The sequence below is a fragment of the Crassostrea angulata genome, chromosome 2, assembly GCF_025612915.1.
Source record: "Crassostrea angulata isolate pt1a10 chromosome 2, ASM2561291v2, whole genome shotgun sequence".
Taxonomy (NCBI): domain Eukaryota; kingdom Metazoa; phylum Mollusca; class Bivalvia; order Ostreida; family Ostreidae; genus Magallana; species Magallana angulata.
In genome coordinates, this window is record NC_069112.1 from 65,250,665 (window position 1) to 65,268,055 (window position 17,391).

General features: G+C 32.5%; 1 protein-coding gene and 1 pseudogene across 1 annotated transcript; one reads left to right on the forward strand and one right to left on the reverse strand.

The window, feature by feature from the left end:
• Positions 1-17,391, forward strand: part of LOC128174709 (uncharacterized) — a 115,746-nt pseudogene that overhangs the window by 65,496 nt on the left and 32,859 nt on the right.
• LOC128172658 (neurogenic locus notch homolog protein 1-like) lies at positions 1,045-11,710 on the reverse strand. The gene is made up of 8 exons (XM_052838434.1): positions 11,379-11,710; positions 7,469-7,568; positions 6,894-7,067; positions 6,185-6,298; positions 5,717-5,830; positions 5,036-5,149; positions 3,682-3,906; positions 1,045-1,325 (listed from the first exon to the last, which is right to left on the reverse strand). The coding sequence occupies exons 1-8, from the start codon at positions 11,685-11,687 to the stop codon at positions 1,111-1,113; spliced, it is 1,365 nt and encodes a 454-aa protein (XP_052694394.1). The 5' UTR covers positions 11,688-11,710; the 3' UTR covers positions 1,045-1,110.

The following is a 17,391-nucleotide window of genomic DNA, read 5'->3' on the forward strand; positions in this document are numbered from 1 at the left end:
GCACGAGTTTGTACAGTTAGCAGTCTACAATATGCATATACTACAGTTAGCAAACCTCATTATTTATATTTAACTTTTCTTTCAAATGGAGCATAAACCTTTCCTACTTTGACCTTTTACATAAATTCAAAATTCTTTTGTTTTCCATAAAAAACAAATTGCTAGCAGAAACATTTTTTTTAAAGTTTCGAAAAATGTAACACTTCAACGCGTCATTATGTATTTTTAATCTAAAGACAAAATCTATAAAAGAATATTCTCTTGGTCAATGGTTACAATGTCCTATCCACTGTCCTATTTAAAAAAAACGAAAAATCGCAGTTGTTATTTATTGACACAACATTAATAACACAGAATAAAAACCAACACGAATTGATTCAAACGAATTTTGTATATGTTGATGCATATTAAGGTACATGAAGGATTCACAGTCAATATATCCAGTGTATGTAGTATTATACATGTAAATGAGATCAGATAGAGTCATCACGCAACATATCGAACAAATACATGTAAATAATCATGTCATGCATATCTTTTACAATCATAATTACGCTATGCTATGGTTATTATTTTATTGATATGCTATACTATTTTTATGATATGCTATACTAATATAATTATATGCTATTAAAATTTGAAATGAAAGGCTTAATGATAAAATGTGTTATGGTATGCTTTGATGTTTGCACGAAAACGCCTCTGTATACAGAAAGGTTCAACACATTTGAATTAAAATGATAAGAAGCTAAAGCCCACCACTGTTCTGTAATATTAACATTATTTCTCCAAAATATAATCATTTAAAAGAGAGAATTTTAAACCATGCTGTATGCTATGTTATGATATGATGAATTGCAATTATGAGATTTTATGTTACGGTATCGGATTCCAAAGCAGTGGTATAAGATTTCAGTGTTCTGTTACATTTTATGCAATGGTATATGTTGTAAAAGATACATGTATGCTTGAGCCGACTGAAGGCATAAGTAAGACTTGTCAATCTGAACTATAAAAAAAAGATACATAATAAATTATCCCGGATGCTTAAACAAATGCATGTATTTTTATACGGTAACTTTTCATCTATGACACCAAATAATTTGATGATTAGACGGGGACGCCAAACACGTCAACTTCACAAAGAGTGAGGGTCTCTGTTGTCTTGGAGATCTTTACGTATCTCCCCTGTGTTGATGTCGGACAATCGATGACGACCAGCTGTGACGCAGTACCGGGACCAGCAAAGAAACCACAGGGAGAGCTGATGTCTGATTCTGTCAGTCCTACAGTGACGGTAACATCCTGCAGCCGGAATGACACATCTAAATAAAAGTCAAATTATGGTTATTTAGGATATGTTCAGAACACTAGAACATGCTACTACACCAGTTGCATGGATAAGTTCAGTATGACATTATATTCCTAATATCAGATTGTTGAATTCGTAAAGACTCCTTGAAGGTCGAAGGCTACATATCATACATATTTCAGAAAAAATCTAGATCCGTCCATAGAGGATTTGATCAACCTTGAATATAATCTACCCATGGATGCTTTCATACACGTTACATCTTTTCTGGCTGATTGGTTTTAAACAAGTTTTTTAAAGTTTTTTTATCTTTAAATACATAACTATATAAATGTCGACCCCCATTGTGCTTAAAACTCTACCACGGTATCATGATTTGTACAAAGTTAAATGTGCACTTCTTGAGAATGCTTCTACACAAGTACATGTAACAGTATTCTGGCCGATTGATGTTTGATAAGAAGGTTTTTTAACAAATCGATCCCCTCATTGAGGCATACCCTTACACAGGGAAACGATTTTCATGCGTGTTACTTTTCGTTAGAAAATCATGCAAAAACCAATGAAAAGTCTCATGCGACTATTTTGGCATGATATTTGCATGAAAATCATGTTTTTTCATATGAAAATTATTTATGACAAATCAATCCACAACATTTTAAAACATGCTTTCATTCATACATATTGACATAGTAGTATTTTTTTTCAAACAATTATTATAAAAGTTGACATTAATGCAAAAAAAAATGTCTCATGTGTTGGACTTAATAGAGGTATAAATCAAACATTAGAATGAAGTTAACATTTTATCAGAATATCCCTGTGTTCAATACTTTTTATGTCTTTGTTCATGTAAACATGCAAAACTTTGCCATTACAGTAGCTATTCTTACCCACTTAGTTATGCCCCCATTTTTAGAAGGTCAGTAACAATGAGGATTTTATTATATGTATGGTACATACTGATTGGATTGGTCATCATTGTAGATACATACTTATGTATTCTTATTTATTTTAAGTAAAATTAAAGAGTTTACGTGTACATGTATCAAACCTGTCAAATGCAATAACTGAATTATATATAGCTAAATATACAGCTAGAGATGCATTTATTTCAATGCTAGACAATGAAAATCCGCTTAAAAATCTTAACACTGTGATACAAGTTTTCATGATTCCAAGTGAGGAATGCACAGACCTGTCATCCTATTTCAGAAGGAAGGAGATTAACATCAGCAGTACTTAACTTGTTGGCATCATTAGTATTATAACAATAAACCTGTGTTTACTGTTAGAGAAATCATTGTTAAAGTACATATGTATTGTCATTTTGAAGACAAAAGCGATTACATACTAGTCATCGCTATAAAATTAATTTTCTGTTCCGGACTGAACCCCATCATATTTCATGTAACGTGTGTGTTGGTGTATTCCCCACACTCAATAGTACATTATATAATAAAGGGGGTTAGAGCCATAGGAATGTCATGAAAAAACTGAACCTTTAATGTTACGATTTTCAATGTACTTCCGAGCGTATCCAAAATCTCATTTAATCCTATCCCAATATTCTGACTCTATAAACTGAGCTGATATATTGTCCCGTTTATGTTGTCATCCTCACTTGGATGAACAAAATCGATGGGTTTAAATAAGTTCATAAGACATCGCAGGTCATATCTATGGGAGTAATTTCTAGTAAAACACATCGTCGTTTTTTGTAGTTTTTATTAACTTCAACCAAACCTAAGATTCAAGAACAGCATATGTACAGGTCAACCAAAGTTTACTCTATTACTACTAAAGATTCCTCAATTACCAGTTTCTGAACGGAGATAAACAACAAAAATATTGAAAACGGAACGAAATTTTCCTGACGTGGTGAACTTAAGTTAATACTATTTATGTACTTTTGTTCAATTTGTAGCGCCAGGTCCGACGAAATTTTTTTATTGGTGTGGCGTAACATACGCTTAGTTGAATTCTGTGCAAAGGTATAAAAGTTGCGTTTACAATACCCCATCGCAAGTTATTAAGTGGAGTATATTAAAAAGAAATATTTAGAGAAATTGGGCAATTGTTCACGCATTTGTTTCTTTATCGTGTTACATTATTGCATCTATTCACTGCATTTATTAAAACAGAGAATTCAACGATGAAAATGTTTCCTGCAAATTAATACCAAATATACAACTTCTATTTGCAGACAATACAAAAGAACATATGAACATGAATGACTATTTTTTTTTTGGGGGGGGGGGGGGCATTTTAATTTAACTTATTTGATCAGAGGCATGGACGTGAGAAGCAAAATCAACATGCATGCATTTCGATTCAATTTGCAATGTTTTTTTTCTTTTTACACTTACCTCCGTATTCATCTATTCCTCTGTTGAGTATTCTGACAGATGTGATGGAATACACGGCCTGTAGATCCACCCTCCACCAGGGATTGGTGTCGCCATCAATTGTGTTTGTACACTTGTCTACGACAAAGTCTGTACCGTTATCACCATCCACTGCATACGTGGCTCTACGGTAATGTTTTGTTGATGACTGTTCGGCAGGTTTACGTAATGCAATGTTCGGCAGAACTGTCAACAATATTAAAACAAATAAGATTTTGTTGATAATAATAATAGATACTATTTATTTCATTGATCGCTAAATTTTCTTTCATGGATAGAGCTGTAATTCAAAATACACATTTTAACATCGAGATGTTATGTCATAGTGCTTCCTATGACGTATCAACGTGTTGAAAATTCTGAAAAACAGATTTATTTGAAGGAACAAGTATAAGAGATATTTTTGTAACTTCACGTTATAGCATTTTTCACCAGCAAAATTTAGTTTTGACCCTGAGTTTTGTAATAAAACTAAATGTTTCGTTTTAGGGCGATAAGAATAATTCATCATTTCTAAAAAAAAAAATAAAAAAAAAGGTGTTGCATTGTGTCAGTATGGAACATTGTAAACTGGTATGAATATACAAAAATAAGGTTTGCAATCAAAACAAAACAAAGTAATGAAAATATGCATACCTGATAATACATGTTACCTGCATTAATTTTTACAGTAGGAATCCTATTTTGCTTTAAATATGTTACTGTTTCTTCAAAAGTTGTATCGCTTCAAGGCCCTGCCTACATTTGTGTACTGTTATTATATGCATTTGACTCCTATTTAGAATTTTGCAACAAAGTAAAGGGGGCAGGGGGCATTTTTAATTCCCTATGACCACATTCAGCACAGATACCTTTCACTCCTTGTGAGGCCAATCACTATTTCCTGTGGGAATTAATAGCCAGAATGAGTACATTTTTCACCAAAGTAGTTTCTCTGAGATTTCAACACTCTTTAATTTGCCCATTTCTCTTGATTTTCAGCTTTTTAGACCTCCCCAAGGATATTCCCTGCAAAGGGTTGACCTTCCATACCTTGCATATGTTGCAACATTAGTGTCAGTAACTCATTGTTTTATAGTCTACCATGTCCCATCCACCTACTTTACGTGTTATTTAACTCCCTTTTATAGCTTGCAATTTCACTGTGTAAAGTCAACACAACAGTCATAGTCGCAAGTTTCGTAGTTTGCTTCTGATTCTCATGTATATTACATAATTTTTTCATTGCATAAATTGTACAACTATTATAATTTCTCTGAGAGAGAGAGAGAGAGAGAGAGAGAGAGAGAGAGAGAGAGAGAGAGAGAAAGTTTACCTTCATTACAGAGAGCCCCTCTGAATCCACCTGCGCATGTACACTCGAAGGATCCAGCATTGTTACTGCATGTACCTCCGTTTTGACATGGATTATCCAGACATTCATTTATATCTGAAAAGTTTATCAGTTATATTAGTTCAGTTTTATAAGTCAGACATTAAAAGAAACATGGTATTAAAAAGGATAATGATTATTACTGTCTTACAAAGCGCATCGCAATCATTGTATAAGGAGAAATTATAATGATACGCTATGAGCTTGAATATACTGGCATTATACACATAATCTAAATCAAAACAATACCAGCAGTGTTCTAATATATAGTTCGAAGAGTCCGTTAGGAGGGTGTTTATACATCGCATAATTCGTTATTTTTCTTGATGTACGTAACTTTGAAATAAAATATCTTCAGCTTAATAATTTTGGCAAAAAATCCCCCTTCCCAACAGAATAAATATAGATAACAACCGTAGATATACATGTACATGTATCCTTTTTTACAGCGAGAAATTTCACAAGAAAATATGTTTTAATTTTCCCTTTAAAGATTTACTTAAGCGTCTACTTAAAAGAGAAAGACATATAAATGTTTTAGATTCTGTTAACAATCTCGACATTTTAAAACATATGTTTTCCACATTTAAAATGTAGGGTGTAACACGATTTCTAGTTCCTTACCTTCATTACAAACTTTCCCCGTCCATCCGGCGCTACATGTACAGGTGAATGAGCCAGGTGTGTTTGTGCACTCGGCTCCATTGAGGCAAGGGACTCTCTGGCACTCATCAACATCTTGAAATATTTAAATGATATTTAAATGATTACAATGATTTAATCAACAACAATTTTCTTATTGGAAACGCGGACGTTTTTCTACATGCGTTGACAGGACAGCTGATGCCTAACTTTGTCGTTTAAGTATAACATAACATACTATAGCCGGTGTATCAATTTTTGTCTTCTTTAACATTATTTGGTTACTTTGACAATATTTTGCATCTCACGTTTTAAAGCTGATTGAAAAGAAATAAAAATCGATCTTTAAAATAAAACAACCACCAAAATAGAACTACAAGAAAAAACATTTAAGGCTTTCAGTGTATTATTTTCTATTGATAATCATGTTAAACATCAAACATTCCTTACCTTCATTACAAACTATCCCCGTCCAACCGGCGGCACATGTACAGGTGAATGAGCCAGGTGTGTTTGTGCAATTGGCTCCGTTGAGGCAAGGGTCTTCCTTGCACTCATCAACATCTTGCATGAGATATTTAAATGGTTACAATGAATTTATCAACTGCTAACTTTCTAAATGGGAACGTGGATGTTTGCTACATGCGTTTACATGACAACCGATGCCTAACTTTACCGTCTAAGTAAAACATAACATACTACAGTAAACAGAATTGTTAAAAAATTTCATACGTGTAGAATTAAATGCATTGTTTTTCCCATGGTTTACGTATTTCATTATTTAAAAGATTGTCCTTTAAAGATGTTATACATGCTTTAGTACGTAATTTTTTGCTCAGTTGTAGGTGTTTTATTTCAAGTTAATTGGAACATTTAAATAGTCAATCGTTCTATTTGCTAAATATAACTATTTGCAAACATTATGCATAATAACACTTTCACTGCGTTGTTCTAAACTATGGGCATTGCCGTGCCGTGAACGTGGCTCAGTACTCGTGATAATCGAAAAAAAAAATTAGTAAACCCGTTTGATTTTACATTTTGTTTTGACAAAAAAATCAATTCTTGGTTTCATTTACATGCATTTAAAATACCATTTATTATTCAAAACTAAAGCATGAATAATTTACTTCATCACATATCATTTTAGCATATTCACCTTCACAGACAATGTTGTATTTCCACTCCCCGTTTGACTGACAGTTCAGCCGTCCTGAACCAGACTGGGAGTATCCGTCAGCACACGAGGCGTGTATCCTCCTGTGTATGCCAATGGCGTCCTCACGTTTTATTGAACTCAAATTTATTCCTTTTTGATCGGGTATTCCACAATCTTATGTATAAAGGCAAATAAAAAACAATGTAATCTTACACTGAAATTAATATGATAAGAGGCTATATTTTACTTTTACAAAAAAGGCACGACAATGTTGTTAATTTTCTAGTCTATTGTGATATTTTCTTCAACTTACAGTTAGTTTGATAAATATTTATATCTATTAATTTATACTCCTGGAAGTATTATAGTATATTGTGTTAAATTAAAACATAAACATAATACTTGATACGTATTTTGTTAAAAAAAATTAGCTCTCTTTGACACTTAAGGTTTTGTCAATATGCCTAAGGAAAACCAATTATGTACATGTAATACATGTTTATTTTTAATGGATACCATTAACACATGTTTATTTTTTATGGATACCATTAAAGCAAGGTACCGGATGATTTTACCTGACAAAACACATTCAAAGAATTTATCCTCGGAATATCTCTTGTGTTTACATGTCTGGTTGATTTCACAGGTTGAGTTCGAACAAGCTCCAGCCAGCTCCTACCAAAATAAAACATTGGTGAACACGAGAGTTTACTGTAAGTTTAATTTATTTAAACTACTTCAATTTTTGAAGTGTTTATCTAAATGTACTGTATATATGTTTGTTTGCGTGCTTATTAAAAAATTGTATGCAACGGAGTTTTGAACGTTTGAAAGTGGTCCGCTCAGATGACAAGATTTGAACCGCCTCTCAATTGATATGATATTCATTCTAAATCTTCGAAGTGTGTGACAGAAGTTGTAATCGGTTACACTTATTCCTCCATTAAATATTTTATCAGTCTATGTATTTATAACATGAAGGGATGCTCTTTGTACTAAGTACATATACAATATGTTTTATTAGGGTCTTCCTTTTCCAACGGAAGACTCTATTGTTTTCGTTAGGTTTCTTTTTCTCTATTTTTCACTAAATTATTTCTTAAAATTTTTCAATAAACTTGAATATCTCGAATATGCTACAACGAATTTTTATGAAATTGTCACGAATAATACAAAATTTCAAGGTAATTTATAACGCACATTTTTGTTGATGACGTCATTTCCGGTCGGCTGTTATATTTGTTTTTATTTTGTAAAAAGTTATTTTGTTCTCCCTTTTTCTCAAAAACGATTGAAGATAGAAAATTGAAAGTTTCAGGAATGATAGATTTTTGAATTCCTAGGGCCGATAAGGTAAAACCACGATCGTCCGTCACTTCCAGTCCGCTAAAACAGCATTTATGGAAAATACTGTTTTATAAATTTTTCAAATTTACAATTTACATTTTTTTCATCGGAATATGTTTTAAACTTATATTTTAATAAAAGCAGGCCGTTCGTCAGTTCTTGTCGTCGCCGAAAGTGTTTCCAAAATTCCAATGTTTGGAATTTTAAATGATATACGTTTTGTCGACATGTTTGTACTGAATACAAAAATAAAAACCGTTTTAAAATCGGACAACGCATTGCAGAGATATTGAAATTCAAAAATGACCTTATTCCTGAAATCTTAATTTTGCATTGTGGGACCAACAAATTTTTAAAAAGGAAATGAATATAGTAACTCGTACCGAATGTTAACGTTTCAATTCAACCCTACTTTTAATTAATAATCAAACGGAAGACCCACTCGTTGCTCGCAACAATATCGTATCTTGTTATACATGTATACTATTCACATGATGACGCTCTGCCATACAGTCAACTGAATGGTCTGGAAATGTGACTGAATGGCACATATATGCCAAGCAGTCACATTTCAGTTCCCGTCCAATTGACGGAATGGTAGAGATCCATCCTGTGATTTTTTGAATATATCCAGAATATTTAAATAGCAAATTCACATATCCTATTTCATGGTCAAATGGGTCGAGACTACCATTTAAAAAATATCTATTTCAATTGTTGGGTTATTAGATGGATGCTAGAAGAAAAGAAAAAATCTGGCTTGATTTTCAGGTTTGTGTGCGTTTTCGATGTTAACAAAATGTCTTGCATAAAAGACATTTTATGTTTCATATCACGTAGCCAATCCACACAATTTATTCACTTTTGTTAAACTGGTCGACAAAATTTATTGATATCAGTTAAACATGCTTTACTTCGTCAACAGTTTTTAATCATCAATTTCATTTATGCATCAATCATCTTGGTATCGATATTATATAGAGATTACAAATCTGTATTTTATTCTGCTCGACTGCTCTCAGTACTTTGATGATTTGACAAATTTTCTGCCAGCTGCTTTGACCTGCGTGGCTGCAATAAATGGCTGCTTAATCAATTTTTTTCAATGTGACAGCAGTTTTTTTTTTTTGCTGCTAAAAATCGCATTAATGGTAAATAATTAAAGTGTCTGAACGTTACACTTTAAACAGAATTATTACTCGCAAAGCGGTTATAAAATTGTGCTAATTTTTTGTCTCACTTACGTCATCCAAATCGGTTCTCACTAATTCAATCGATACCCGAAGTGTTCATAAGCTGAGACAAGTGTACGCAAGCTGAGAAAAGTGGATATAAGCTAAGACAAGTGTATATAAGTTTTTATAAGTGGTTAAAATCTGAGACAACGTATATAAGCTGAAACATAGGTGCTGAATGGGTCTGTATCTGGAATGGTATTGCTACTGGAGGCCAGAGGAAGGAAGTTTGCAAATTCAGCCTAACTATATAATCTTACGAGCCTGAGACAGTAGATTAAGGTAGTTCATCCTTAACTAAGGCAAATGTAACCATTTTGATTCTACAGTACATCAAATACGTATTTTAAAGGTATTATGAGGCTGACATATAAAGCAAACTCAGGAGTATGTATGTAGACAACTAAATGAGCCTTTTGCAGCTAAACTTTAGCGTTGTCCGCCCTTTCATTTTATGAAAATATGTATGGTAAATTATGAAGTTTTTTTTAGCATATTCGAAGAAAGGGAAAGCATTTGCAACTTTTTACCAAGAGAAATGTGAAAAAATTACTAGAACTAAAAAATATAATTAAAAAATGCATTTTTTTCCTTTAAACCTTTATGTTAACTTCAACATATTGTAAATTTGTTAATATTCAATTTTCTTTATAAATGTCAAAGGTGAATTATTATTATATCAAAATCACACTAAAAATTTAATGATCAAACTTGTAATTTATTAGATATGAAATATGATGGTTATAGATAGACTCCCTTAACGTGTATAATGATATTAACATGTACTGATTGTTTGACTTAGTTAGTACTTTGATGTCATGGAGCGACGCGTTTCTTTGAACGCCTGCGGTTATTGTTACGCGCAATACAGTAAAATCTAAATATATTCTTATTCAATCAGTGGTTTAGAAAATTGCCTATTTAATATACTTTTTTGCTAAGACAGAGCGGTCAACGCCCAATACGATGAAATCACCGGGTTTGCTCCGAATATGTGTACTTTTCTTACCGGGCGATCATTAGGGAACATGCCTAAAACTCGCCGTATTTTTTCACATTTATACCATTTTATTTAAACAGTTATTCTCCACTCTTTTATCATTAAAAGGGTAACTCGTCAATTGATAATTCTAACTGAATATTTACCTACAGTACTGATCCGACGCAACCTAACACCAGAGTAAACCCCTACAAAACTCCGGGTTCACTTTTTGGGTTTACTTGGGATTTACTGTGGGCCCACTCTAGTAAGCCAGGAGTACACCCAGAAAGTAAACCTAGTGTTTAATTGGGGTTTTCTTTCTGCTACGTTAGGTCTGGTCGGTACTGTACATATGACAGTGAGGAAAAACGTACCATTTGATTAATTTGGTATTCTATTTCTTTGTTGCAGTGAAGACGTTTCATAAACATATATCTACATTTTCCAGTGTCTTTGCCTGTGATAACACTACGTATCAATTCTGTACTATATAACCTATAATACAAATGACGCCAAATGGAGGCGCCAGAGGGGTTTGCTTATTTATATTTTAATATTTAATCGTTCGATGGCTTAAAATTATATAAATATTAGTAATAAGGAATCATTCTTTGAATATTATGAGGTGATAATTTCGGTCGGGGCGTGATCAAATCTATCTAAAACACTTATTTTTTTTTCTTAAACTACATTTTTTTGCAGATTTAAAAATAATTAAACGTACAATTCTGATTTTTAAATTAAAAAAAAATAATTGTCTTAAAATTCCAATAATATAAAAAATGATTCGATAGTATTGTCACAGACCATATAAATAGTAAATAGCAATGTAAACATGTGCTGCATATATATATATATGTTGTCTTGGAATAGAGTATATAATAATATAATATAAGTTAATATAGATTGCAACACATTTACCTTAGGCCAGTGCTCCTTTTCACTGTACACAAATCCAGCATTGTCCATGTATTTATTATCTGCTGTCGTCTTATTTTCGTAGTTAATTTCACAGAAATTAGCCCCTTTGCAATAGTTAACAGATTTACACCGTGGTGTTACTAGACATTCTATCACACAGTCCAGGAAACTGAGTCCTTGGAAGGATTGAATCAGTTTCCTGTCCAGTCTGTGTCCTCGCTGAAGTCTAGAGAAGCCCGGTTGTAAGTTGCCAAAACACGGCACAAGGACGCTTATTAAAAACCACGGACATCGAAAGACTAGCAACATTGTACTGTAGAAAGATACAGTTTATTTCTACATTGGACAAAGCGAATGCACACTTCAGAGCAATACTTTTCAATACCGTTTGAGTTTATATTGAGTTTGAATTTTGAAGTTTTGATTTATTGAATAAAGTCCAATCAATAAGCACTTAAATGTTAAAATGAATAATTAATCGGTAATGAAGAATTTTAGAAAAGAAGCAATTTCGTAGCGTTCATCAATTTTAATTGATCTACCTTTGCTAAGGTTTAACATTAAATTTTGAAGAGCTATTAATTGCCTTATATAATATTCTGCAGTTAATATGACATCTCTCTCTCTCTCTCCACGCTATATTTCTCCCTATATATATATATATATATATATATATATATATATATATATATATATATATATATATATATATATATATTATTTTATTGTGACGGTTTGATTTATTATAAGGTACGAAATACTTTGTAATGAAATTATTTTTCAATTTCCTAAAATACACCAAATATAGGCATAATTCTTTGCAATGGTTAAATTCAGTACTTTCTTATCGTAAGTATATGAAATGCCTTTAATTTACTGGAGGCAAAAATGAAATTGAGGTACAGTATAATATCTTTATTTGAAAGTAATTTAAAAATGGGTATGTTTTTGTGCAATTCAGCTTTCTATCATTCAGGAATGTGTAACTGGTGTTTCTTTAAAAGTAAAAACAGAAAGTTAGAATGGTAATATCATAAGGGATCATACTTGATAAAAATTAGATCAACCGGACAAGAATTAAAAATATTTTTTCACGTCTTTTATCAATCTCGCATATATCCATTTTTACATACATTGTACGTCAAATATTTTTAAAAACCTTGAAAAGTACATAAATTGTATTTTTATCATTTTTTTAAAACATGTTAATATTTATTAAGAAGCATCATATTGTTCTATAGAAGAAAATTTCACGAAAACATTTTTCTACCTTGAACAACTTGAATTGTGCACTCATAAATAATAATGTGAACCGTATTAGTATGTTTTTTTTACTAGATCTTGTAATTCACATTCTGAATTTATTTCCTAAGGGTAATCAATATCTTTTAGATTATTAAAATGAATATTTGAGAGGTTAATTCTGTTATAATAAAATGTAAAAGATACGTGTAATTTTAATCAATATATATTTGCTTTTGTAAAGGAAAGGCTCTTGAAGAACAATTATAACATATATTCAGATACTCTGCAGTTATTTTCACAGTACATATTTATTTGTATACTACATAAAGAAAATCACTTCATTATTTTTGGAACTTAGTGTTGTAACATCACAATTTGTTTCAGAAGTTTAACTAAGCTACATGTTAAGGTATAAGACATCAGCTCCCTGATTTTTAGTTCTTTTGGTGAGGTTAACTGACTTGTGTGCGGCACTTGCTATATCGCAGTTCAGGATACTTGACACGGGAAAAAACTTATTTCATTACGTACATGTATCACACTTGATATTGTCAGAGTTGAATAAAACCTGACCTTAAATTTGAAATTTAATAAAACAGTTCATGAGAATGCGAAAAAGCAGTAGAAATTTTTACACATATACTCTTTGAAGTCCTCGGTTAATTATGATTTGGTAATGTATGAACGTATCATAACAGCGCGCTTGGAAGCAATGCATAGAACAAACGTACAAAGCCTTATTATAATTGATCAAACGACAAATTCAGGAGGACAGGTGTGCAACAAATTAATCATTATATTTACCTTTTATTATTATTTTTTTTAATATTCATTAAGCTATTACATGAATCCAGTAGGGAGAATTATCATATGCTCTAAAATTTGAATTTTTTCCTGTATAGATTTACTTATCTTTTCTTTACAAGAATAGTTGTACAGAGCAAAAACGGCCATGACCAATCAACCGTCTGGATTGTACATAAGACAACTGCATATGTACAGCACAGTTACAAACGATCGAATAAACTAATAAAGTTCCTTGAGTAAGACTGAATATACTAAGGAATATCAACAGGTAACATCGATTTCATTCTTGAAACATATTACAGTGTAGAAGAAGCATGCTAGGTGTTTCACAGTCAGTAAATTTTAATGGAAAGGATAGATGACCGTAAATGACGAACTTCGAACATAAAGATGGTGGAAGCCAGAAAGAGAAATGTAAATACAAACAAGCAAATCCTACCAACACTGATGATAGAGTCCTTAATGAAATCTAGCATTGTGATTTGCAAGGTGCATTCTACGATCGTATGTGTTTTATCGGATCTTTAATTAAACTGTGATAAAACGTAAACAAATAGTTAATGACACAGGTAAACGCTCTGGTATTTTAAATCACGAGACTTTCAGGGAAACCTATAAATCACATCAATAATGATAAAATATGAGAGCTTGTTATAAATAATGGACATTTAACAAAACTACCAAATCTCACATGATGCAGTTATGGAAATAAGGACAGTGCCTTGTTTGTATTTACTTTAAGGTTACTGGAGAGAACATACATTATTTAAATCTAAATATGAAATGACAATTGTAAAAAAAATGTTGGAATATTGTCATTTAACACTTTTGATATAAAAGTCCAAGAAAAACGAACCTTTTGTCAAGATATTTTACATATTTTACATATATAAACATAAAAAAGGCATGAGCTTTGTTTGCATAATAAAGAAATGAGAGCTTTATATCTCTGTTATAACCTACTACCTAAATTTTGGCTGACTATTCGCAAAACATAAATTGTGCATCATAAACCTTCAAAAGAAACGTAAAACTTGATGAGAAAAACAATGAAAAAGCCAATTTAAAAACATGAAGTAAAAAAAAGTTAATAACATTAATCTTTGAATGACTGTGGGCATGATATAAATCAGACGTATTTAGCGTATAGTAATGCTGCAAGTATTTTAAGTGCGTCATAAACTTTGGTACATGTATATCAAGAGAAGAATCACACATCTATCGAATATTGCCGAAGAGAGCCATTTTGTGTGGATCTACTAGTGAGTTGCAGTTATCTAATTCACAAGATGTACGTCCCTCTATGTGATGTACTTATTTGAAATTATATATTTATTATGCTATTTTTTCATATCTTCGATTGAGCGTTCAATTCAACTTAAGCTTACATTTTACCAACACGAATTAACAACTCTTTAAATTAAATTTCCACACATTGATCTCTATCTTAATGAGCAGTGTTCAATGATCCACAGGAAACGTTATGGATGTGTCCCTGTCTCTGAGGACCAATGCAAATGGGAAATATCTATATTCCGGTAAAACATAATATCTGATTGACAAATGAAAGTTTATTAGTTTCCAAAGTGAAAGAAGCCCAGAGATAGCTATACTGTGTCCCGAGTTTTTGCTTCCACCACTTTTCGCTTGATATTTCGATAATCATAAATACCTTTGAGTTCAAACTACGTTCATTCACTAATATGAGAAATGTCCAGACTATCTGTTTTGAAACGCCCTACCCCCCCCCCCTCCCCCCTGTACGGCTTCAGGTTTCAATACACATCCCAAACTAAACAGTTTACGGGGATTTTGCATTGCATCAGCCATTGATAAGGCCGGGTGATAACGTTGAATTAAGCAATTTTTTTTCACAGATTGATTAATACTAAAGAATAAATGATCGAACTATTGTTTAAATTCTGGGAATTATGACATATTCGTTTTAAACATATATGATTATCCATGGAGTAACTGCAGTAAACTGAGTAAATAAAAATGAATTTATTGGCAGCGATGTCATATATTCATTGTTTTACATTGATATATTCTTCCGGACAATATTTACTTTCTTCTTCTTATTTCACAAAAAAAGGGCATGTTTTCAAGACCAAAAATTTAGGTGTTTTCGCGGTTCACAAGCTGAAAATTAAGTCTTTTGTACAGTTTGGATTGCAGAGTGGAATGAGTTTATTTTGTAATGCTTTTGACATGACCTTTGCTTTCTTGACGGTTTGTACACTTGACGTTTCTGCAGTGGACACGCAAACCTTTCCGACACCACAACATAATGTCAACTTTGGGGAATTACTACAGTAGGAACAGGTTTTTTTTCACGAACTTTAAACCTTGTAACATAGCTTTTTGATATATAACGGAGCCGAGAGCACACGGCGGGTGTGCCTGGTAGGCAGAGGATGCTCACTCCTAGTCACTTGATCCTACCTCTATCTTTTTGGAGGTCTGTGTTGCTCTGCTTTGATTTTGTATTTCGTTTTATGGATTTTTGAGATGGTTTACGGTTTGTAATTGTCATTTTTTTTTCATTTTAGCTGTACATATAGTTTATCTTTCTCTCTAATTTTGACATACCGTTACTATGGAAACAATCTTGTGTTGGTCTATCCAGAATATAATTAATCCTAAGAGTTAAATGTTAATTTCAGTGGTAAGATGTTTTGCTGATATCATTGTAGTGCTCTAAGTAACCCCCCCCCCCCCAAAAAAAAAAAAAAAGATTTGGGGGCACATATACCTTGTATTTCTTTATCCTATTCTGTCATTTTTCCTGCTTCTATTTTAAGACGAGTTTGGTTATGATAAGGGCATTTTCAAATTTTATGTGTAGCTTCATAATGATGAATTTATTATGATCTATAAAACATTTTTACTTTTATTCAATGCTTTTTTAGGTAATTAAATTTTAAATGCCACTCCTATATACGATCGCTCTCTTTCACTTTTCCAATAAACGTAGGCGAGAAAAGTTTAGGAGAAAACGATGTTCTTTTTGTTGATCCCACTGGGCAAATCTATCCGAAAGAGCAGTAATTATTTATCGAATTCGCTTCATATTTATCCCCTGGTGTAAAAGTTTAAACTTTTTTTTAAAGGTCTCGTATTTTTTTTATTTATAGCGTCTGGCAGTTTTTCCACCAACGCGAACGACCCAACTATGAAGAAGAATTGATTTTAAACGACTCGTTTTTCATCCCCAGTCGAGTTTTTTTTTTTTTTTTAAATATCCTTATCCAGATTCTCCTAGACCTCTTTAGCACATAAAGCGAAAGGTGTTTCAAAATATGGAATGCCGTGACATGTCATACTTATGCAATACTATTTAATGTATTCCATCCATAACGATTGCGTTTCATGTCTAATAGTTTGTAAGTTTGAAATCTTTCTTGGTAGATTTCCCTAACTTCAAAGGTACATATGGTTTAATTTTTAGCTCACCGAGACGAAGTCAAGGAGAGCTTATGCTATACCCTCGGCGTCGGCGTCGGCGTCGGCGTCCGGACCTGGTTAAAGTTTTTGTTGCAGGTCCTGTATCTAAGCTATTACTTGTCCTATCTTCACCAAACTTGCATGGATGATGCATCTGGACCTACTTATGGACTTGAAAGACTTGGATGCTGAATCTGGGTCCTAAATTTCAGATGCTGGAGGAGGTTAAGGTTGTTGGACCAGGTTAAAGTTTTTGTTGCAGGTGCCCTTTGATAGCAGTATCTTAGTTACTGCTGGTCTGTACTTCACCAAACTTGCATGGATGGTGTGCCTTATGATACTGATGCACCAGACAGGCTTGAGTGCTGAATCTGAGCTATAGGTTTCGGATGCTGGAGGAGGTTAAGGTTTTTGGAGCAGGTTAAAGTTTTTGTTGCGGGTGCCCATTGATAGCAATATCTAATTACTACTGGTCCTAACTTCACCAAACTTGTATGGATGATGCGTCTTATGA